Genomic DNA, 24,433 nt, shown 5'->3' with positions numbered 1-24,433 from the left:
GAATTAGTGTTATGAAAATTATGACTAATATCTTCAATCATATTCTTCAATAAAAATGTCTATGCTTTTTAAAAATTTCAGCTGTGAAGAAAATTGCAGTTACTGAATCCATTTCGGTATAAAACACTTCTGCTAGCCACCGATCTTTAGCCTGAGTAAGCCGTTCATCTTTGTTTCATCGAAGTTCAATCGTTTCTTTTTGCGAGTCCTTTTCTCAACAAATGTTTGCTGTTCAAGCTGAGCTTCACTTGAAATTTTAACAGTAGATAAAATAGCATTTTGGCTAGTACTGTCCCTTATTACTTGAAGCTTTTCCAGTGATACATCGACAGTCATTATAGCGATGGAAAAATCAAGTGTTTCTCCTTTAAGAATTTTATTTAGGGGACCCAAGATAGTAAGAATTTATTTGAAGAGATATAAGTCACAATTGCTTCATAGACTGAAATCGGGATAAAAGACCTTATGCTTCACTTCGAATATTCATTTTAAATTCTATGTTATTTGAAATTTGTTCAAGGCAATCGATTACTGCAGGGTATAGTGTCAGCAGTCAGTCTGTAGCATTTTGTAAGGAACTGAAACGAACATTGTGGGTAGCAGCCAGTTCAAGAGACTGATCCACATTCTCAAGAAGAGATTCGCACATCTTAAATATATTATTTTGTTTCCTTGAGTTTCTGTATAGAAAAGTCTTTCATTTCTGTACATCACCAGGCTTGTTTTCTGTTCCAAAAGGTTAACAGAAACAACAGAAGATTTTGCACAAGCTTTCATAACCAGATTTGTTCCATGAGATCCACAATAAATATTTATTGCCGTGGGAGAACACTGCATCAAGTGCGTTGCAACTCATTTGTTTATTCTTTGCATATTGCTTGCACCATCAAAAGACATACCCACACACTTTTAAATATCTACGTTATTTAATTTGAGTTCATCTTTGATTTTTTCACTTATTCCTTCACCAGTTGTTGTTTCAGTTTCAACCATTGAAATCAGATGCTCCTTTACAACGGCCACTTCTGCAGCAAGCGTAAAATAACATAATACAATAGAAGTTTGCTAACATAGTGTAATATCAGTGGTGCCATCAGCTGATAGTGAAAAGAGTACTGAATTATTTACCTCTTCTGAAATATCCTTCTTGACCATCTGTGTCATGAATTAGCTTGTTTTGTGTATAATTAGAAAGAAACATAAAAAATCAGAAATTTTTTGCATTATTTGGATTGCTTTGCAAACAATGCAAAAAACTTTGTCTAGTGATAGAGAGTAGGTTAGCCATGACCTTTTCTGCACAACTTCAATGTCATTAACTTTAACTGATTCAGTGTAATACTTAGATAACCTTGAATGTTTTGTTGGCTGATTTGGCCCTAATACAATAAATTGCATTTTATCAATCATCTTTTCAATTTTTAGTTCTGGAAATTTAGCTGGATCATTTTCATTGAAATTTACAACGTTGTCTGGTTGCTTCTGATAATCTTTTCTGCTAGAGTTAGGTCCATCGCTGCAGTTACAGGCAATTCATAATTACCAATTTCTACAGTCACTTACTTTGTTTCAGTAATGTTTCAGTTTCTGAATGTTTCTGATTATTTTAGTTCTACTCCTTTATCTGCTGCAATTATGACATCTTGATTATTGTCTGTTTCTCATACAGATGATTGGTCACTAATCTCTGTGATTGGCTCTGTTTCAATAATAGACTTACTTGTGATATTCACAATAAATGTTGATTTTAATTCTACATTCTCTGTTGCTGTAAAAGATGTCGCAGATTCTTCTCTGTATTTGTTGCACTTGCATTGACGCGAGACCTGCCGTTTACTTTAATTGTTTTGGATCATTACCAGCTGCTTTCAATTTACCAGATTTGTATTTCCATGTTGCCTCTTTCTTTTTTTCCCTTTATTTCAGCTGAAACATGAATAAACATAAAGTTAAAAAAATGTCCTATGATAGAGACCAGGGCATTGGTTTCTTTGAGTTATAACTATTATCGGTCCATGGAATTTATAAATAGTAGCACTATTTATAAGTTCCATGGACTGATAGAGAGTGGACTGGAGCATATTGAGTAGTAGTGAATGAAAGTAATAGCAAAAATTCATTAGGCACACAATTTTTTTATCAAACATATATTAACCATATTTATCAATGCAAAGCAAATGAATTCATGCATTTTATATATTTATTGTTTTGAACTTTTCAATAACAATTTTTTCTTTTTTCTGTTTATGGGATGGTTAATTTCATCAGATAAAGAGGAGAACATTGTTTAATCGTTCGTCACTACAATGCTTGTTTTCGGTATCCTTTTCGTTTAGCAATACTGCCTTTTTGTTTAATAATACTTCGTTTCGTTTCGTAATACTTCATTTCGTTTTTTTTTTCGTAGTACTTCGTTTCGTTTAATAATACTTCGTTTAGCAATACTAGCTTTTCGTTTAGCAATACCTTCTTCTGTTTCAGCCATCCTTGCGTCAACATATCATTCTCTTCGTTTTTTTAGCCGAGAAGCTCATTGTTCAGCTGATTCATTTGTTCCAGCTCGAAATTTCCGTTCTCTTTCTCGTGCAAGACAAGCTAATCGATTTATGTCAGTTTTTAGCTTTCTTTTTTATATTTAGTTATCTTTTTTTTATATTTCAACGTTTATAAGATATTTACTTTAAAAAGTTTATTATTTTTAATTACTATTTATAAGTAAAGATTAAAGTATTACTTACTTTTTTACAGTATAAAATTTATCAATTTCAGGTCAACAACGTTTTTTATTATTATTATTCCACAGCGATTTTATTTATTTACGCTAAACAAAGTTTGTTGTTTTTTGTTTGTTTCAATTACTTTTCTTAACAAACTTTTTATTTACGCTAAACTAAAGTGTAACGTATTTCTTTTATTATTACCGCTGACCTAGTGTTTGTTTTGCGAGGACACCAAACAAACAAACAAACCGACGTGAAAGCAAGTTAAATAAAATGTTGTTAAAAAATGCCCTGATAGAAACTTATAGAACTAAAATAAATTTTTTCTCTTTGAGGATTGGGGGCCCAATTTCTTTTTGGGGGCCCAGTTTCCTGAGCCAGAATCAGGGCCCAGTACAAGTCCTCGTACCCTCGTACTGGGCCACCACGTCCCTGATATATATATATATATGTATATATATATATATGTATATATATATATATATATATATATATACATATATATATATATATATCAGGGACGTTGTTTCTCTGCGCAGCGGCCTTGTTTGTCAAGGTTTGTGTTTCGAAGTTATAGAGTTAAGAGAGGGTTATAACCACAAGTAGCCTCCTCATCTGTAGTCGCCTTCTCGGCCTTGGGGTGGTGAATTATGAAAAAAAAAAAAAAAAATATATATATATATATATAAATATATATCTATCTATATATCTATCTATATATCTATATATCTATATATAGATATATATATATATCTATATATAGATATCTATATATAGATATCTATATATATATTGCTCTGTTCTTTTAAGAACATTGAGCACTATATTGTGTAGAATACATTTTAAAGTTGTTTAAATATATATATATATATATATATATATATATATATATGTATATATATATATATCTATCTATATATATATACATATATATATATATATATATATATATATATATATATATATATATATATATACATATATATATATATACATATATATATATACATATATATATATATATAGATAGATAGATAGATAGATAGATAGAGAGAGAGAGTTTCATAAATTTAGATGCACTCATATTTGAGAATAGAAGTTTTTAGTTTTTTAACGATAAAACAATAGCGAAAGAAGATTTCGCTATTGTTTTATTGTTAAGGCACTATCCTTAAAATTAATTCATTTTCATTGCGTTAATTTTAAGGGTTACTGCAAAATTAAATACAATTACATATTACTTAATGGTTAAATTTCCAAGTAAAATGAAGAAGACATGAGCACAAGTCACGCAAATACAAAATCAACGAATACATTACTGTAGTGTTATGAATAATATCATAAAATGATATCAATATCCTTTTGAAGTACGGTGTGTGAATGCAAATTAGTAAGAGGGTAAAATATTTTTGTATCATCATATATATATATATGTATATATATATATATATATATATATATATATATATATATATATATATGTATATATATATATATATATATGTATATATAACCCTTAAAATTACCGCAATGAAAATGCAACAGTGTGATAGATTTTTTCATCAAAAAACAAAAATTGGAGCTCGTTCTTTCCTAAATAGCTTAGAATGATACATGTCCATTACAATCGTAACCTATTCAACTTCAAGAAAGCAGCACATCAATAATTGATAACAGCTCTAACACTGAAAATAATCTTTCAGAATGCTGGTCTGTGCAACAATACCAGAACTTTAAAGACAAATATAATGGGTTGATAATTTCAAACAAAATAGAATATGATTTTACAAGCGAAAAAAAGTGTTCACGCTTCAAAAAAGTGTAAAAACTTTCAAATTGAGGCATCAGTTATAGAGAATTAAGGCAACATTTGTATAGAGAATTTTAAACAACTTAAGCAGGATTCCATATCAAAAACAATGAATACGATGAATACAAAATATTTAATAACTATTTGTAGAGTATTTAATACAGTTTACAGCCTGACCAGATGTAAACCATTTTCAGATATAGAAGATAATATTAAGTTACAAATGAAAAATGGACTAGACATCGGAATAGGATTATATTCGCCTTAAAGTGCTGTCAAAATATTAGGTTTCATTGCAAAGGATATTTTTAATATCATAATTTAATATAAAAATTATTGAAAAAAATTTGAAAATCTGTTTGATTATTGACAAAGCATCTTTAATATCTTGCAAATCAATCATCATACTTTATATAAAAGTTGAGGATTCAGTAGCACCACCAACATTTTTTGTCAAACTTGTTGAATTAGAAAAGCAAGATGCAGAAACAATATGCTCTTCAGTAATGGAAAGTTTAAATATTGTTGGATTTACTAGTAACTACTTGACAGAAATCAAATTTTAGAAATAAATTTGATTTAGAATAAAGTTGATTGCTTCCACTATGTAAAGAAAATGTTAGAATTAGAAAAGAAGCGTCTTTAAGATTTTGTCGTTTTTAAGATCTCATATGAATAATCTGTTATTTTGGCCCAATTTAGCATCTCTGGGACAACTTTTAACAAGCTAACAGAATATAAAGTAGATTTTGTTAAAAAACGTCGCAGTTCACCAAATTTAACCAAATTTTGTCCTATCAAAAGGTATTGGACTATTATTAATGGAAAACTAAGATTCAATGTAAAAGAAGCTAAAAACATCCAAGACATTAAAAATAAATGGATTAGAGCTACCAAGAAAGTCCTGCCGAAGACCGTGTAAAAGTTGATGTCAAGTGTAAAACGCAAATTGCGAGCGTTCTCATGTACCCAACTTCACAAACTTACTTGAGTGAAATTTTAGAATATTAATATATGTACTTTTAAAATATATAAAACATTCAATATCAAAATACAATAGTTAATAAATAAATATCCTTCAAAATATCAACGCAGATTTTCTCTGGTACATATTTTATTTATATATTATTATTAAATAAGTAATGATATAATATATCATTATTTATTTAAAAATGCAAAGCATGTTCACTTTGAATTGAAATTAGCTTAAATTATGAAGCTTCATGGTCTTTTGGGCAGTTGTAAAATATACGCTACACCCAAAATATTTATTGTGATTTATTTTGTGATCAAAAGGAACACAAAGAAGCAAAAAACAGAAAGTTTTGACATGGTTCATTTTTTTAAATTACTCTTTTTACACTAAACACACACACTCATGGTGTGTATGTAATTTCCTTATATACATATGTACCCTCAAATGTATACTTGTTGTATCCCATGTATAACATTCATCATTTTCGGCTTATCATAAGTATTACAAATCTTTACAAAGTAGAATTTTTAAGACCCTAGTTAGACCCTAGTAATTTTTAAGACCCTAGTAGACTATAGTAGTTCTATAGTAGTTTAATTACTTTGTTTGATAAAGTTTATCATATTTGTTTTTAAATTTGTTGATAGACCAAGAGTTATATGAAAAAGCTTTTGATTTCAAATTACACTATTTTAGTTGGTTTATATTTTAAATTATTAAACAAGGTAGCCTATAATCCTTAAAAGTTACAGCTTTTACATCTGCGCAAAAATGTTTTAATTATATTTTCTTTCCTAATTTTTAGGAACTTTAAATTATTTAGAAAAGTTCCTTAAATTTGTATCGATTATTTAAATTTGTTATTTTGTTGGCGAGAATAATAAATACATTTAAAAATATTTTTGTAAACAAATTTTTTTTTTTAAATTATACATTATTTATTTTATATCAATATTTTTGTTTTTCATCTATATGCAATCGTACGACACTATGATTGTATATAGGTGACTAAAGTTGTCCAGTCAGATAGAGTTGTTGAATAAAAATCTAAAAGGATAGTAGTAAAAGCTTTATAATATAAAATACAACCTGTAAACTGGTGAAACATATAACATTGCTGAATACAGTGAATACAGTGTCTATTCAAGAGATAATACAAATATAGTAGAGCACTGAAAACCTCAGGTTAAAATGTTAGTCCTGTTAAAACTAATTAGAATTAAGTTGTAGGTATATGGCGACCCTCAGGAATGCAATCATTTTAGGGAGCTCAAGATCTGCACTGACAACACTCTTATTTAAAATATAATTTTATATAATTTATTAAAACATATTAATATTAATATTAGTATTACTATGTAAGATGCTATTTAAAAATCATATTTTATATTTTAGTCATATTTTAATTAATTTTAGATTCGATCATTTAGTACAACATACGCCCGGCTAGAGAAGGTACTTTTTATATGTTTTAGTTAATTAGGTTGAAATAATTTGTTTCGATATAATAATTTTGTAAAGCTTTACGTTCTAAATTAGTTTAAGCAGACTTAGTCAGGAATGGCATGCGATTGCATGCTGTGCCTGGCCACGCTTAAAATATTTTGTTACGACAACTTGACCACGACTTGTCAGATATTTTGAGAACATCCAAATTTTTATATGTTTCCACGTATGTCTGAATAAAATAAAATTTCAAATATGTGCTAAAAGAATTAACTTTAATAGTAAGTAAACATTAATCTATTTTTTTTATATATATTAGTGAAGTGCTTTTAAACAAATATTACTTTTATTACTTGATTGCAAACATAAAAATTTCTTAAAAAATAAAGTTTTTTTTTAAGTTATCAAAGTTTTATAAAGTTTAACAATTTAAAACAACAATTTTGTTTGCAGTGAAATTTTTTAATAATCAAGTTAGTTAATAAAACTAACAATCAAATAAACACACTGGAACTTATGGGCAACTGAGCACCGTACCAGAGGAAGCAGAAAATGAGCATCCATAAATATATAATGACTTATTGGTAAACTAGCACTGTGCCAGAGGTTATTTGGGACAGAATTAAAGTTAAAAACCCACTCACAAAATACTTTTGCTTTCTTTTTATAAATTATTTTTACTATTTTAGTTTAACCATAATATTTTGCTTTCAAATTTTTTGATGCTATCAAACTTGTTTTTTTGTTTGCAAAATAAAAAACAAAATTATAATTTGTTAGAATGTAATATGCCGCCTATTTATTAATTTATGCATTATGAGGACTGATTTTTCAAAAGCCTACAACTCTCAAAAATAAATGTTTGGAGTTAATTCCATTTTTATATCACATATTTTATATACTGAAATCTATCATCTATTTTGAATCATCATCAAAGAAACATCAAAACTTTGAAACTTCAATCTTTGTAACATCAAAGATTGAAGTTTCAAAGTTATTAATCTTAAAAATAATAACTTAGTTTATTAAAGTTTATATTTTGAGCTTCGTTTTGTTTTAGTTGAGTTTTTTTTAAAGATTTTTTTTTCCATTAAGATTTCTTTTGTTTTATCTCTTGTCTGTCAAGTTGCGCATTTTTAAAATGTCCTTAAAACATCTAAAAAGCCAGTAATGACTGTAATTGTGTCTGGAAAATTGACCTAATGTTACTGAAAATATATCATTTAAAAGTTTATTTATTTAAAAATAGTATATAGACATTAAATATAATAATTCAAAAAAAGTGAAATCCAAATATTTTAGTTTGTCATGCATTCAATCTAAAGATAAGTTTAATAAACAGTTAATAAAAATTTAATTATGCAATAAAGTTCAGGAGTTATTAATATGTTTTAGTTATTATTATGAATGTATCATTAAAAATTATCAATGAATTGATTGAAATGTAATTTAATATTAAAGTTTTATTTTTAAAGATTTCATTATATTTTATATATCGTGTAAATATTTAAATATCGTGTATATATTTAAATATCGTGTATATATTTAAATATTATTTAAATATATACACGATATAGTGTATTAGGGTTTGGTGGTTTTTCAAATAAATTTGACACATTTAAAAACCAGTTTTTAAATTATGAAAATCAGTTTTTAAATTATGAAAACCGGTTTTCTATTTTTTAACAATTTTATAATATATTGTTGTTACACAATTACATTTTGTTAAGTTAGTTTAGTAATTGTTTCCTTTGTTTTTTAACACTTAACTTAAGCTTTTTCTCTATGGTAGATGTGGATTTCGAAATCTGCAAAATGTTATGTAATAATTACCCAACAAAAACAGTTGCTTGTCTAAAAATACCCGGATGTACATAAAGCTTTAGGAAAATTTTTATCAAAATGGCTTCCCAAAAAAGACATATTCTTCTCGAATAATTTGGGTTTAATATTCATTTATATGTATTTATAAAATGTGTTTATATGTAAGATTTTTAAGATTATATTATGTTTATGTATTTATAAATTAATAATTTCATACTTTTGTGTATTAAATTATGAATTAACTCTTAATGTATTTGCAAAATCCTGAAAACGTATCCAGCCCAACAAAAAAATCTAGTATATTTCCTTCTACCTGCTTTCTTTAGCTTCAAAAATTTACATTGTTAAATTGTCTGAAAAGTTATTGTCTACAATATTTCAAAATTCTATTGAGAACACCGATTCAGATCAAGAGGAAATTGAAGAAACTACTCATCATAGTAAAGCAATTTTTAAAGAGGTCATAGAAAATTTAATTAACAAGATTCTTGAAGAGCCTGCAGCTCTTCAAGAAACTTGTTAATTGAATTTTGTTAATACCTCACTAACCCCAAGACACTGAGAGCTGAGTTTTCATTATTTGAGGCAACGGATAAAAGAACCAAAAATTTTTTATGTCCAAAATGATATCAACACCTGGCCACCGTTCAGTGGGCATATTTTGTTTTTTTAAATCCTATTTCCTTAAGAAAAATTAGTATAAGTGAAATAAATATAGTATATAATATATTTAATGTATTTCTCCTTATTCAATTTTTATTTAAAAAAATTAAAAACTGGTTAAAACTGTTTTTTTTGGGAATTTGGAATTCGAAAACTAGTTTTTCAAAAATTCATTTTTTGTCCAAACCCTATCATGTATATATTTAAATATCGTGTTTATATTTAAACATACTGTTTATATTTAAATATCGTGTTTATATTTAAATATCATGTTTATATTTAAATATTGTGTATATATTTAAATATTTTGTATATATTTAAATATAGTGTATATATTTAAATATTGTGTATATATTTAAATATTGTGTATATATTTAAATATTGTGTTATTTTTTTTGATGATGATTTGTAAGATATTTTTATGATGACATAAAAAATTAAAATTGTGGTTTGAAAGGTATTAATTTCTAAGTTAAATAAAAAATTAAAAGGTAGTTGTTATCAAAGGTTTAAATTTAATACTTTTTTGTGTTGTTTTTGTTCAAAACTTTTTTATTATATGATATTGTTGTATAATCTTCAAGTCGTTGAAAATGCTTTTATATGTTTTTATTATTGTAAAGGCTCCTATTCAAGTTTTTGGTGTTGAAGGAAGATATGCTCATGCTTTATTTGGAGCAGCTAGTCAAAAAAGTTCATTGGATAAAGTTGAAGCTGAGCTCCTTAAACTTAGGGTATTGAGAAAATGTTTTATAAAAAACTTTTGTGGTTAATTAATCAACTTTCAGTATCTGAAAAAACATATAGAAACTCAAACATGTTTTTATTACTTCTGTAAGCTCATTGCAAAGTTTTTTTTAAGTTATTCAAAGACTATTTTTAATCATATAAATTATTTTTTAGGACATGTTTAAAAAAGAACCAAAACTTACAGAATATTGCAAAGATCCTTCTATTAATAAGTATGAAAAACAAGGTAACATGATTCTCAGGGTTTCTTTGTTTATTTTGTTTAACCAGTCTTATTAAACCAAGAAAGAGTTTGCTTAGAATGTAACTAAAACTGTTTGGTAACTCATTTCTGTAAAAGTTATGTTTTCAAAACAGGTAACATAAAAGCTAAAATACTGCTTTGCTATAAAAAGTTCTCAGTGTTTACTAGTTTAAGAACTATTTAAGTTGAGGATAAATTCCATGATATACATTTAGGATATACTGTTTCAAATATTTTTTATTGAACATATAATTTATTCTGCCTAAAGGTGGCATAGTTATTTTAAGGCAACTGGATAGCTTATTGTTTAGGGTATTTTAAATTTTCTAATTATTGAAAACATAATGAAGTACCTGAAAATATTTAAAAAACAAACATTTCATCAAATTATTTCAATCCTTTACAAATATAATTAGTCTTAAAATAACTTTAACAGATATAAAGTTAATAACTTTTCAACTGTTAAATCTCTCACAAAAAATTCACCAGACTTCCTCTTTGTAACTTATTTGATATTGGGTCTTGATGTTGATGGCTATTGTTTCTCAAATAGTTACATCTTCAGCTTGGGCATATACTTACAAATCACTTCAACTACTTTTTATGTAATCAAAAAAGTGTTTGAATCATCAAAAAAGTGTTTGAATCATCAAAAAGTGTTTGAATCATCAAAAAAGTGTTTGAATCATTTTTATATGTTCTTCTGCATCTCTTCACTTAATTGCCTTTTTTATTACTACTTTCCATCTAATCTTTTTTATTATTATTTATTCTCCTTCTTAAGACTGCACACTTGGATGTTGTTTCTTAACAAATTTAAGAACACCTTTTTTTTAATCTCTCAGCCAATATTGATGTTATTGATAAGTAATGCTCTTCCCATTAAATGACTTGGCTCTAATACTACTATGCAGGCTTTAAATTTTTAAAAAGGTTTCTTTAGAATTCTTTAAAAATCACAAAACAATATGACTTTTAATGTAACCATAATAGCATATGCATATGAATAAGCAAGAATTAGGTATGTAAAATACATTCAGCATAATGCTTTAAAACAATGTTTGTAATAATAAATTTAAGCTTTTTTTTTTTGTGGAAAACTTTACTTCTACTTGCATACCTTTTTTTTTCTAGTTTTCATACCTTTAGTTTACCAGCAATTATACCTTGAAAACTTATATAGTCTATACACTATTGTTTGGTAGCTTTAAAATTGTTTTGACAGTACTTTTGTCAGAAAACATAACTTTATGCTAATCTTTGGTTTTCCATGTTTTGTAGCAAGTTTCTTTTTTGCAGCTTATGAGTCTGTTTTTACATAACGTGTAAAGTACATTTTATATATTTTTAATCAAAGGTTGCTTTTTCTATATTTTGCATGTGATTTTAATCTAGTTTAAGTTATTGGATAATAGTTTTGCTTTTTCTAATCATATTTTAAATTATTAGCAAAAGTTAGATATTGATTAGTAAAAACAGTTGAGCATAACAGTTTATATTAAATTAAATTGCTATAAATGTTTTCTGATTTATTGAGGAAACAGGTGGTATATTTATAATTTAACAGTTATGAACTTTAACAACTCTATATAATATAACTACATAACTCGATATAATGGATTCCTACTCGGTGTAGTTAAGGAAATTTATAAATTATTTAAATTCTTTTATTTGGAATTAGCATGGTTTTGTCAGCATATTATGTCCAAACAAGATCTTTAAATGTTATAATTTTTTTTGTTTCAGATTTTTATAATATTTATAGAAACTTTTCTTTTTTTATATAATTATCAAAACCCTTTTACTATCCGTAATAATGAATCTGAGGAACACCATTTTAGAGTCTTAAGATCAATTCGACTCATCGGCGTTAACATGAATTTAGTTGAAATCTTTTGAAAAAGTTCCTTAATTTACTATTGATTCTAGTTCTAATTGGTTCTGAGGTATATTAACTATATATAGTTGTCAAAACACAATATTTCTATCAATTTTAACAAAAAATACAAGAATTCCGGCCAAGAAAAATTGCCAATAAACGATCAGAACAGATCATATTGTTAAACTATAATGTTTATTTTACCTAAAAAATGTATTTATTTAAAATCTTATTAAAATTTGGACAAACAATTGTGATTTCAAGAAGATTAAAAAAAAAAAATCTTCGGTCTGGGTTTTTTCCCTATAAACATTTATATTTTATGATACCGCAAAATTTATCATTTTAATTTTTTTTGTCTTTTCATAATTCACAGACCTGATCATTTAACGAAAATGTCTTCAACAAAATATCATACAGACGCTATAATATTTTAAAATTGCCTTAACTACACCGAGTAAGCAGTTCGTAGTGACATTTTTATTAAAAAAAATAATTTTTTAATTGATATTTTTACCTATTGATTGCTGCAAGTATTTTTTGTTGTTGTTTAATTTGCTCGTGTAAAATTCCTCTATCAGAAGCAATCAGACTTTAAAATTTATTTTAAAATTTCTTTATTTTAAAATTTCAGATGTTATTGTTCAAGTGATGACGTCCAAAAAATACTCAGATATTATTGTCAATTTCATGGGTTAGTCTATTTTTAGTTTTTAGTAACATAACAATAAATTTGTATTAGTTTGCATTTTATTATACTGTGTTATATTTGTACCATAGCAACTGTATTTACTATTAGTTTTAGGTGCACAATAAAAATGATTAAAAATTGAACAGACATAAAATATAAAAATTTGTTAGAACCTGCATTTTGTACATTATGTACCTTACATTTTTATATTTTACCTTAAAACCTTATACAAGTTGACCTCCATTATAGTTTTTTTTTTTCCAATCCAAATACATGATTAACAAAAGCTGTACCTAAAAGTTCATTCCAAACAAATTCCAAAGAACTGATGTTCGAGCAAAAAGACTAGACGAATAAGAGTTTTCGGAGCACTTAGGAACAGTCACAGAAAAAGGATGAGACTTACTTGAATGACAAGTAACACGAGAATGAATTTTAATACATGGCACAAGAGAGTTTAGCTCTTTAGAACAGTGCCAAGAGGAAGGGCATCATTAGAAGATCCGCCCCTATTACTGTTAGCAAATCAGCTGAGGAACGAGAAGGTTGAAATCCATATTAATGATCAGAAAGTAAGTTATTAGATTCAAGATGAGAAATTAAGTGTTTGTTAGTTAAAAATTCAAAAACCTTGCTATGATAGGAAGAAGACTAATGGAACAGTAGTTAGATGAATCAGATCACTCTCCAGAATTTTTAAAAATAGGGATAACAGATGCGGCTTTCCAGCAGGCTGGAAAACAAGACTCTGAAAAGCACTTGTTAAATAGTTTTGAAAGTATAGACGACAGCTCCGGAGAACACTTCTACTAAACTATAACAGGTATGCTATCTGGACCACAAGCTGTAGAAGAGTCTAAGCAGGAAATCACTTTAGATACAGAAACTGGAGTGATACAAATATCAAGCAATGTATCAACCTGTTTAACGGCTATATCAGTTAGAACGCAACTTGTGGAATCAAGAGATGATGTTGATGAAAAGTTCTTAGCAAACAATTCTGCTTTTTATTTAAGGTAAGGTGACAAAGTCTGAACCATACAAGAGAGTTGGAATTAAAGATTTTCCCCCTATTATTAATACTATTAAAGATTCTCCAGAAGTCACGAGAGCCTAACTTTTGTGATAAAATATGAGATTTCATGACCTTAGAATAGCGGGCTTTGGGGTTAGACAAAATCCTTTTTAATGGTTTCTAGCAGTAATGTGAGGAAAACCATGGAGAAGAGTGAGGCTTGACCTGGAATTGTTGAGAGGGAACAAAAGATTTCATGCCAGCCTGAATTCATAAAGTTATGTAAGAAGAATATTTGTTGACATGAAGAGAAAAGATATCTACCCAAGGGCCATCATGAAGACAATCACGGAAAGAATCCCAGGCAGCCTTAAGGTAGTTGCAAGAGGTATGATAATGGGGGGATTCAGGTGATGAAGAAGAATGAGATAATAGTTTTAGAGAGATCAATCTGTGATCAGAAGCACCTAAGGGTGAATGTGGAGAAACTGAGCACTGGCTAGGATCAGAAGTAAGACATAAGTCAAGCAGAGAAGGTAAATGATTCAGGTTGTCTGCAAAGCGAGTTGGAAAGTTGACTATTTGAGTTAAGAATTGAGAAAGGTTAAAGTTGTGGGCTTTAATACCTGCAGAGTCACTGACACTAGAGCTAAGCCATTCAGTGTGATGAGCATTAAAGTTACGACAACAGCAATATTGGCTGATGGATTAAGAGAGAGGGCTTGGTCAATTTGATTAGAAATAACATCAAAAAGAGTGCAGTCTTAAGATGAAGGAGAGTGATATAGAACAAAGAGAAAGGTGATAGAGTGAAGTGGTGCTAAACCAAAGCATATAAAAGAATAGTCTGTGGATTCAAACCTAGTTTCCCAACAAATGGGTAAATTCTTACGAATGTAAATTTTTGTGTTTTATTGTTTTTAGGACTTTATTCATTTTTAAATTTGTTGAAAAACTTGACTCAAAGCGTAGATAGTACTCAGAACACTGTTTAATAGCCCAAGCAATTGCCTCATTACTATTAATAAACCCTAAGCCGTAACAAAGGGCTTCAAAGGTCTTGGCAATGCACATTAAAAGTACAAACAGGGACACCATCCATGCGCAACATGGCACTGTTAATACTTTGATATTTTTCAGCTGTTGATGGAATCAGCCTTTCTAAAAGCTACCACAGAGTTCGGGAAACCTGACTACCAGCTGGCCTTAGAACTATAAAACTGAGTTTTAGAGCTGTACCCTAATTAGGAGATAATAGATAGAGTTGCCTAGTCATAAAAACAGAGACGCAAGCAAAACCCATGCGTTGAGTCATGATGATCCCGCATTCAACATCCTAAACTGGAATCAATGTATTAAAAATACATCTGCGCCAGCCTAATAGATGAAGAAGGGATGCAAGGCTGGTCAACAGATAGAATCTGTTTACCCCTAAAGTCTTTGCCTAGGAGACTTTCTACAAGACAGTAGCCGGATGCATTTAACATCTGTCCAAGATGAGTATTTTTATTGAGACACCATCTCTAGCCTTTACTCAAGCAAGAGCCCCAAGGCAGGGGGTGTTTTAAGTCGGAGTTGGCATCTCCTAGCCTTTGCCTAAAAAGGCGTATCCTACAAGGCAGCAGGACTTGAAGCAGATTATACTGGGTTACATGTTAACAGTAGCAGGATAACCTGACCTGACCTGACAATAGTTATACATATTTATTACATATTTAATTATGTATTTTCCACCTTCAAATCGATTGCATAAACTATTCAATCCAAATACCACAAAAGTTAGCTGCAGCTGCACAACCAACATTTCAAAAATCTTGCAACAATATTTTAAAAATCACTTAAATTCTTTTCTGGATTGCTCTGGAACCTTTAGTACTTCTTAGAACACCGTAGTAACTAGAAAAAAAATCAAGCTGTTAAGTTATCATTTTTTTAAAATATTATCATTAGTTTTGTTTATTAAAAAAAAACATGGCTGAATTGAAAAAGCAGATTTGCAGATTTAAAGTTTGATTTTGCTTGGAGAATGCTGGATGAACCAAGAAAATTTATACAAAGTTATATTTAAAATCTCAATAATAAATACATGATAGGTGTAATAAAGATATGATATGTATAAAAATTGCCCATAAAATTCTTAAGAATGACAAAAAGAACCCCTTTAAACTAACGCATAAAAATTAATAAAAAAAAAAGTAAAAATGGTTTTTACTTTTTTTTTATTTTTTTATTTGTTATTCACCTCCGCAATGCCGGTAAGGCCACTACAGTCGTGGAGGCTACTTTATTGTGGTTACAACCTTCTCTCAACTCTTTAACCTTATCACAAACTTTGATAAACAACGTTACCGTGCAGAGAAACAAGTTGAGCCCATCAAATTTTTTTCATTTTTGTAATGAAACATTTTTTTTTACTTCATTTTCCGCCTAAAAATCTCATTTTTACGTAATTATTGTTTTAGTCAGCATCAGCATTTTATATGTTTTATTTTATTAGTGATGCTTGTTATTGAACAATATTTTGATTGGTATTTTGATATATACAATATTTTGATATATAGCAGGCCTTGTTACGAGATTTCGCTGCGTAGCGAAAACGCGTAACGAATTTTTAAGTAACTCAACTCAGCAAATATATTTTGCATCGTTAGAAGTTATATTGCGTCACTAGCGTCTTTACAAGTACCGCATTGTAATTAAAGTTATTTTATTAACGCGTTAAAAATCATACAAACAGTTTGTTTTTCTCACTATAACAAAAGTTACAAATAAAATCAAAGTTCTTATTAAAAAAATCATTTTTATTATTTTTTTCAAATATATACTAAATTTTATTTTGAAAAAATATTTTTTTCATGAAACGTAAAATATTTGTTTATTTTCTTATGATTTTACATTTGGTTTTTGGTTATTTTATCAATTGTTAATAAATTTTTTCTTATTTAATTTGTTAACTCTTTTTAATAATGTTTTTAAACAATAGTGTTTTTTTTTTTTTATCAGTTACCGATAACATATTCGTGATCATAATTTATTTTCATAAATTAAATGAACGTCATTAAAACTTTACGTTATTGAATTAACAATAAACAAAATATGTTATTAATAAAATTTTTACATCAAAATAAATCGTGTATTTTTTAAACTATTAAGACTAAAAATAATTTTTGTATTTAAAAGGAATTTATATATTTAATTCCTTAAGATAAAACTTAAACACTTTATTTTTTTTAACTAATTTTTAATAAAAAAAAAAATGAAACAAACTGTTTCTTTAACAAAAAAATCTATTAGTTTACAATTGCGGTTAAATGCTTTTACCTACGACTTTATTTCTTCTGAATAAACGTCACGTTAACGATAGTCAAAAGATAATTTAAATATTCTAAAAGATATAAGTTTTTGCGTAGTGCAAAACTGCTGAGCGCGTAGGCAAATCGCCTTTTCGCAAGCAAAATGCGAGCTGCGTAACGCTTCTTAACAAGGCCTGTATAGTATTTTTAAAATATAAATTGACTATAAACTGTTCTTATAATTAAATGTTTTTATTTAACTAGGTTTGCTTGCAGAAAACAGTAGATTGAAACGTCTTGATGGTGTTATTAATGCTTATACTAAAATCATGAGAGCACGTCGCGGGGAAGTAGATTGCAAAATTGTAACTGCAAAGGTTGTTTTTTTTTCTTTGCACAATTTTCCTTTTTATTTACTTTTTCTTTGTGTAATAGTAATGTTGTGTAATAGTAGTGTAAAAATTGTAGTTTCGAACTTATTGATTTGAAACATTTTCTCTTAAAGTTTTACTTTATTTTTGTTTTTAAAGCTTTTTTTTGTTTAGTTTCATTATTCATTTTTTAAATGTTTATTTTGTCAAAACATGTAAACAAATTTTCAAAACAAAATATACAGGTGTAGTCATGAATGATGTGTGAGAACATGTCATTTCTGACCTGCCCTTGTGCTATATCAGCACCCCTGCATAGATTTTATGACGCTTAGATATGATCATTACTCTCACGTTTAAAAAATTAGTATTTTTTCACACTTTTTCTACAGGTTTAACTTATACTGACAAAAAAAGTTAAAAAATAAAAATATATTACCCTAAAATAAAAGTTATAAATTTATTTCTTTTTCTTATATTTAGCTTACTATTTTTTGAATATTGTATCACATTTTCAGGTATTAACAGATTTGAAATCTTTTGAAAAATACAAATTTAGTTAAAGGTAGTCATAAAAGTGTTTAAACTTATCCTTTCATGTTTTACATCAAAAGTGGGATTACTTTAATGGTTGATTAAGCCAATAAAAGTGTGGTTACTTCAAGGGTTGATTAAGCCAATAAAAGTGGGGTTACTTTTAGGGTGTTTGATTAAGCCAATAAAAAAAACAAACATCTCAATCAGAAGATAGGTAGATTTATTATTAATGGATTTATTATTAGCTTAAAGTTTAAATTTAATTTTCTGTAAAGATTGTAATAGCATGTAGGAATTTCATAGTAAAAAAAAAAGTGTTTATGTGATATATTGTATGAATATGTGATTATAAAATGTTTATGTGATATATTGTACCATGTGATATATTGTATAAATTGTTATTTTATTTGAACTTTTTAAATAGTTAAATGGTGTAATTAAGAAGAGTTTATATTAAACTTTATTAAGAAAGTTTTTATGATTCTATGTTGGGTCATTTCATGTTAAATGAAACAATTTTTCTAAAAATTTTCCAGATCTCAGATTTTTTTGTTATTTCTTGTATGTATTATAGAGAAATGGGTTTTTTCAATGTTTCCATTCATTATAATAAAGTATTCTAATGTTATAGTTAATTATATTTATAGTGCTTCAAAATAGAGGTACAAAATACAAATCTAATATCCCTGTATGAATAAAAATTTTCTGTACATTGAATACAAATGTCCCCAATAGTACTGTTGTCAACTTTTTTCTCTGCATAGCAGCTTTACATCGTAACTTTGCATTAGAAGCTTTTTCTGCCTTGATGAGGTGAAAATCTTTTTATATCTTTTTATATTCAAAAATAATTTTGAATATAAAAAGTTTAAGTAGTTTTTTTATTTGGTTGCTATACTTTTCATAACAACAACTTATTTTTGGTAATAGGTTGTTGTTTGGTGCCAAAGCCTCAGTTGGAGTCATTAATTTATATTTTTTTTCTAAAATTTTATGATAATACTACTTTTGCCTTTCCTTTTATTAATATTTGTTTTAAGTTTAACAGCTGGCTATTTAATTTTAATAATATTTGGTTAGTTGTATAATTATCTGTTATTTATTTTTTCAAAATCTACAATTTACCAGTAGATTGTTTAATGATGTAATAGTATTTTTCAGCCAGTAGTATTGTTTAATGATGTAGTAGTATTGTTTAATGATGTATTTTTTGAAGTGGAATTTTTAGTCATTTTTCTAAAATCAATTTCTCTCTTGTCAAACCTTTCAATTTTTTAAAGCAATTCAACTGCATTGAATTCAATTTTTTTTAATATTTTGAAAATTTCATCAATTTTTTATTTGCATCCTCAAATTTCTCTTGTTCAATGTGATTAATCAAATCAGATATAATTTGACAACACAAGTGGAATGCTCTACATGCATTGAGAATTAGTTACCCATTTGTATATTTGACGCTATTTCATTATACAGCTAAACAAATGGATACAAATATAATTTTAAATTTTTTAAAATGAGTACCCCCTAGCTTTAGTTACAACTAACTTAAGTTGTTTCTATATGGGTGGGGGAGGGGGAAATGTTAAAGATAATCGATACTCAAATTTAAGAATAATTTTTTTAATATCCTCATTTCATTAAAATGAATAAATATATTTTGAATTTCATTAACAAATATTTTAGCATTTTAATGTTAGAGTAATATCAGATATTAAAAGGGGTTGTACAAAATGTATTCAGGTCTAAAACTTAACTGTGCTTAAAGTCATAAAATGTTGCAGCCTAAACTAATTTTACCTCATAGTAAACATGTAAGTTATTTATTTTATATAAACACAAATATACTTGCTAATGCTCGCAAATTAGCTTATATATAAACCGCTCTGATTATTGTCACAAAGAGTTTTGACATCATTAAAAACAATTAAAAAAAAGGTAGTTTACATCCATATTTTTTTAAAAGGTTACAATCTTTTTAAACTCTTTTTTTTTAAAAAGTTATACCTTCTTTTTACATTCATATTTATTTAAAAGGTATACATTCTTTTTACATTCATATTTTGCTAGTGATAAGATATTTAAAATATTTCAAAAAAAAATGTCACAAATAAAAAGGATTTTAAATTTGTGAAAAAATAAAGTTGATCATATTTTTTAAATTTTTATTATTTCTTAAAAAGAGGCTTATATAATTTGTTATTGTAGGTGCAGTTTTTCAGTTATGGAAAAAATAGTTTACCGCGAAAAATAATTATACTCATATCTAAAAAAAAAATTTTTTTTTTAAATATGAAAGTTTCGACTTTCGTTGCGTCCGCTGGCCCGCTGAGATAAGGGTGGTAGGAATCATTTCTGAATTTCGTTGCACCTTGATCACTGTGATGAAGGTAGTAGCAATCATTTTTGACTTTCGTTGCATCCCCCCTCTCTCTCTGCTTAAAAGTTATATTCTAGTATTTAAGCAAGTATATAGTTAGTTTACATTATATTCATAAGTTGAGGTGTATTAAACCATTGCATTAAACTGCTAAAGTGTTTTGAGTAAAAGGTGTTTTTTATCTTCGCTTTATGAACTTAAAACTTTTTTTAAAAAGGTTCTGTAAAAGCTAGAATAACTTGAGATTAAAAAATGTGGTAACTTTTCATAGATTAAAATATGTGGTAACTTTTCATAGATTAAAATATGGGGTAACTTTTCATAGATTAAAATATGGGGTAACTTTTTAGGTTATTGGAGAAATTGTTTCACTCTAATACCTAAAAAGATGTGCTGTTCTTAAAAAAAATTATAGGTGCGGTGACATGGAAAGGGTACTCTAGTGTAGAATGACCCAGAATATAATATGTGAATGATTATCAAGTGAAATATTATCTGCGGAGGCTTCATTACGTATGTGCTGAAGCCCCTGTATTGCATGTTGATTTGCAGATAAATAAATGCGGTACTACCATCAAATTCGGTGCATCTTACTTACAAAGCGCTCTACCTAACCATATTTTATTTGTGTATAAATATATAAACTTTATTTGTATTTATCTCATTGTAGCCATTGGATGCCTCTACGATGAAAACTCTGAGCGAGACATTAAAGAAGTTTATTAAACCCACTGAAACGCTTAAAATAGAATCATTAGTAAGTTTTAAAATAATAAGAGTTAATTTTTAATTTTTTGATAATAACTTTAAATTATTGCTTTACGAGTTTAAAAATTGTTTTTCATTTTTATTTTTCAGAGCGATCCTTCTATTATTGGAGGTATGGTGATTAATTTGGGAGATTACTTTATTGATATGTCAACTGCAACTAAAGTCAAAAAACTTTCTCGTGCTCTTAAAGGAATTGAGTGAATAAGGAATTAACATTTAAACTGATATTAAGAATTTTCTGTATTTTAGTTTATATTTGAAAATATAAATTATGAATATAAGATTTTTTGTTGTTGTTGCATATTTTATGAATACACCACATAGACGAGTGTATGTTTAAAAAACTTCTCGATAAATATTTGTCTGTGTGTATTATGTATATACGTATGTATACATATATGTATGTATGTATGTATGCATATACAACCCTCGGAATTAGGGTCGACCTAACTGCCAACATGAAAGTGTTTAAGGTCGGCAAAAAATTGCCGACCTCGTTTCTATGTTTTATGGTAAGACCTTTGTATCAGATAGTTTTTGCCGACCTGATGCCGACCTCTAAAAGATTGTGGTCGGCAAATTATTGCCGACCTCATTTTTCCTGATTCCAAGGGTTGCATATACGTATGTATGTATATATACATATATGTATGTATACATATATGTATGTATGTATACATACGTATGTATGTATACATATATGTATGTATGTATGGTACAAAAGTATGGAAAAAAAGTTGCAGTCAAACAGTTCTTAGATGTTGAAAAAAATTGTATTGAGAATGTTGCCGCTGAATGTCAAAGATATTTTTTTTTTCACTTTTTTTTTTGTCTGAACTGCAGCAGAACTGTTTGGAAAATTATGTTATTTTATTTTTTGCGGAAGAAATTTTTAAGGGTTATGGAGTTGATTGTGTGATTCTTTTTATGCAAGGTAAAGAATCTAAACACTCATCCATTAAACAAAAATTAAAAATAGATCTACGAAAGACAAATGGAATCGAATGATGCAGTCTAGCTACGCACAACTATTTTACATGCCTTATCATTTTCTGATATCAATGTATAATTACGTTGATATCAGAAAATGATATCAACGTAATGATACGTTGATATCATTTTCTGATAGTCACAAATGATATTACAATTTTTGACCTTGTAAACCTATTACAAACAAATAATGCTGTCACTGTTTGTGTTTCTTACAAATTGAGCTATTATATTAGGTTTGCATGAAGTCTGTTCCTATTCTAGACAGTGTTTAAAAGAAATATCTGATATTTTATTTATGTAAATATGTTGCAAAATTATTTTTTGGTACCTATTTACATAAATAAAATTTAGGTTAACGGATGCATAATAATCTTTGAATCTTTATATAAACACAAAGCAAAAAATAAATGCAATCCAGTTATAACGTAACTTATTCCACACGCATTAACTATATACTAATTAAGAAATTGAGCTTCGTAAGAACGGTTATTTTGATAGTCAAGGATATTATGATATTAGAACATTTAACCAGTTTAAGAGAAAAAGAATCTTAAAATGAATGCATTTAATTCTTAAAAATTGGATTACGTATATTTTTATCTTATTTCTATCAAATCAAAATTTATTTAATAATCATCAAAATAAACAGAAAAAATTTCTTCTCACATAAAAAAATATTTACCTTGATATTCCACATTCTTATACAAACAAACTGATATAATTATTTTCATATTATAATTTATTTTATCCTAATATATAACAATGCTTTTAAAAGGTTGTGTGGCTATACAAATAGCCGAGTTTTTTTATACCATTCGGGTATTATTAAACTCTTTGTTGACAAGATATTGAACAGAAGTAACAACATCAAAATCTTCAGCAGTGTACCTTTTAGTAAATAACTTCTGATCAGTTGGGAGAGCATTACAATCCTAATTTCTTTTAAATAGCCATCAAAATCAATCCAATTGTAACCAGACGATTTCCAAAATTTTGCTCAACTTCTAAGTCTATTTTACTATTCCCATTGATACTTTCTCTCTACTTTGGAGGAAACCATTTTGACGGAAATGATATATAAATGCAGAACAATGTTTAACACAAATTGCTAATACGTATATCCTGGCTAAATTTATGAGCTGGATAAACGACAATCGGTTATTTTTAAAAAAATATTCGCTGATGAGAGAAAATACATAGTATACTAACCACCTTGGTTCTTTTTAAAGCATTACATTGGGATAAGACTGAGATATAATTCTTTTTTTCTGCCTCGAATGCAAATTTATCAGCAAATTTATCTTTTTTAAGCTTTGTAACAGTTTTTTTTAAAGAGGCAACTATTTTTTGAATTTTAAAAGCAATTATTTCTCCCTTTTTTATTCTCGTTTCTCGATTTTCTTTTAAATTAATTAACAAGTGATTGTTAATATTTTTGAAGAGAAGATTTGACAAAGATAAAAAATTCTATGTCATTGAATAACTGTGAGATTTATAGTTTTTTCGTTTTATGCATTTGCCTACTAATCGTAGGGAAATAAGAGTCGTCGAGATTTTTAGCAGAAAGCATTTTGTTTTCAGTAAACCCTCGTTCAAAAACGGTCTGCATACGACCGTGGGATAGAAATAAAACTATTAGGGCAACAGAATGAAGAGATTTATATATATATATATATATATATATATATATATATATATATATATATATATATATATATGTTTATATAATCTAAAAAAATTTTCTTTCGCAGATGTGACTCCAATTGATCTTTGGGTACTTCAAATTTTTTGAATAGCTCTGTGTTAGCCTTAACAACATATGAAAAATATTTTGATTAATTTTGTTTGGTATTTCTTAAAATACTTTTTTTCTGTGAAATGCGTACATAAACTGGACAACTTTCCTAAACATATATTATATTATTTTTGCTGATGACACAAATGTTTTCTTTTGTGACTCAAATTTAAAAAATATTTTTTATATTGTAAACACAGAAATAATATATCTTAATGAGTGGTTTGAAGCAAATAAACTTTCATTAAATATTGAAAAAACGAAATATATTTTGTTTG

General features: G+C 27.3%; 1 protein-coding gene across 1 annotated transcript in view; it reads left to right on the top strand.

Moving 5' to 3' along the window:
- The window catches only part of LOC100214855 (ATP synthase subunit O, mitochondrial), a 29,043-nt gene extending 7,395 nt beyond the window's left edge, over positions 1–21,648 (top strand). The window contains exons 2-8 of the mRNA XM_065794098.1: positions 6,923–6,961; positions 10,063–10,173; positions 10,343–10,415; positions 12,947–13,006; positions 17,576–17,688; positions 21,267–21,353; positions 21,455–21,648. Of these exons, the coding sequence (XP_065650170.1) occupies positions 6,923–6,961; positions 10,063–10,173; positions 10,343–10,415; positions 12,947–13,006; positions 17,576–17,688; positions 21,267–21,353; positions 21,455–21,568 (597 nt within the window). The 3' untranslated portion in view covers positions 21,569–21,648. The remainder of the gene's footprint in view (positions 1–6,922; positions 6,962–10,062; positions 10,174–10,342; positions 10,416–12,946; positions 13,007–17,575; positions 17,689–21,266; positions 21,354–21,454) is intronic.
- The last annotated feature ends 2,785 nt before the right edge of the window (positions 21,649–24,433 follow it).

Source organism: Hydra vulgaris, chromosome 03 (genome assembly GCF_038396675.1).
Source record: "Hydra vulgaris chromosome 03, alternate assembly HydraT2T_AEP".
Lineage (NCBI taxonomy): Eukaryota > Metazoa > Cnidaria > Hydrozoa > Anthoathecata > Hydridae > Hydra > Hydra vulgaris.
Note: the sequence above shows the minus strand (reverse complement) of the source record. Positions and strands in the feature narration are given on the sequence as shown.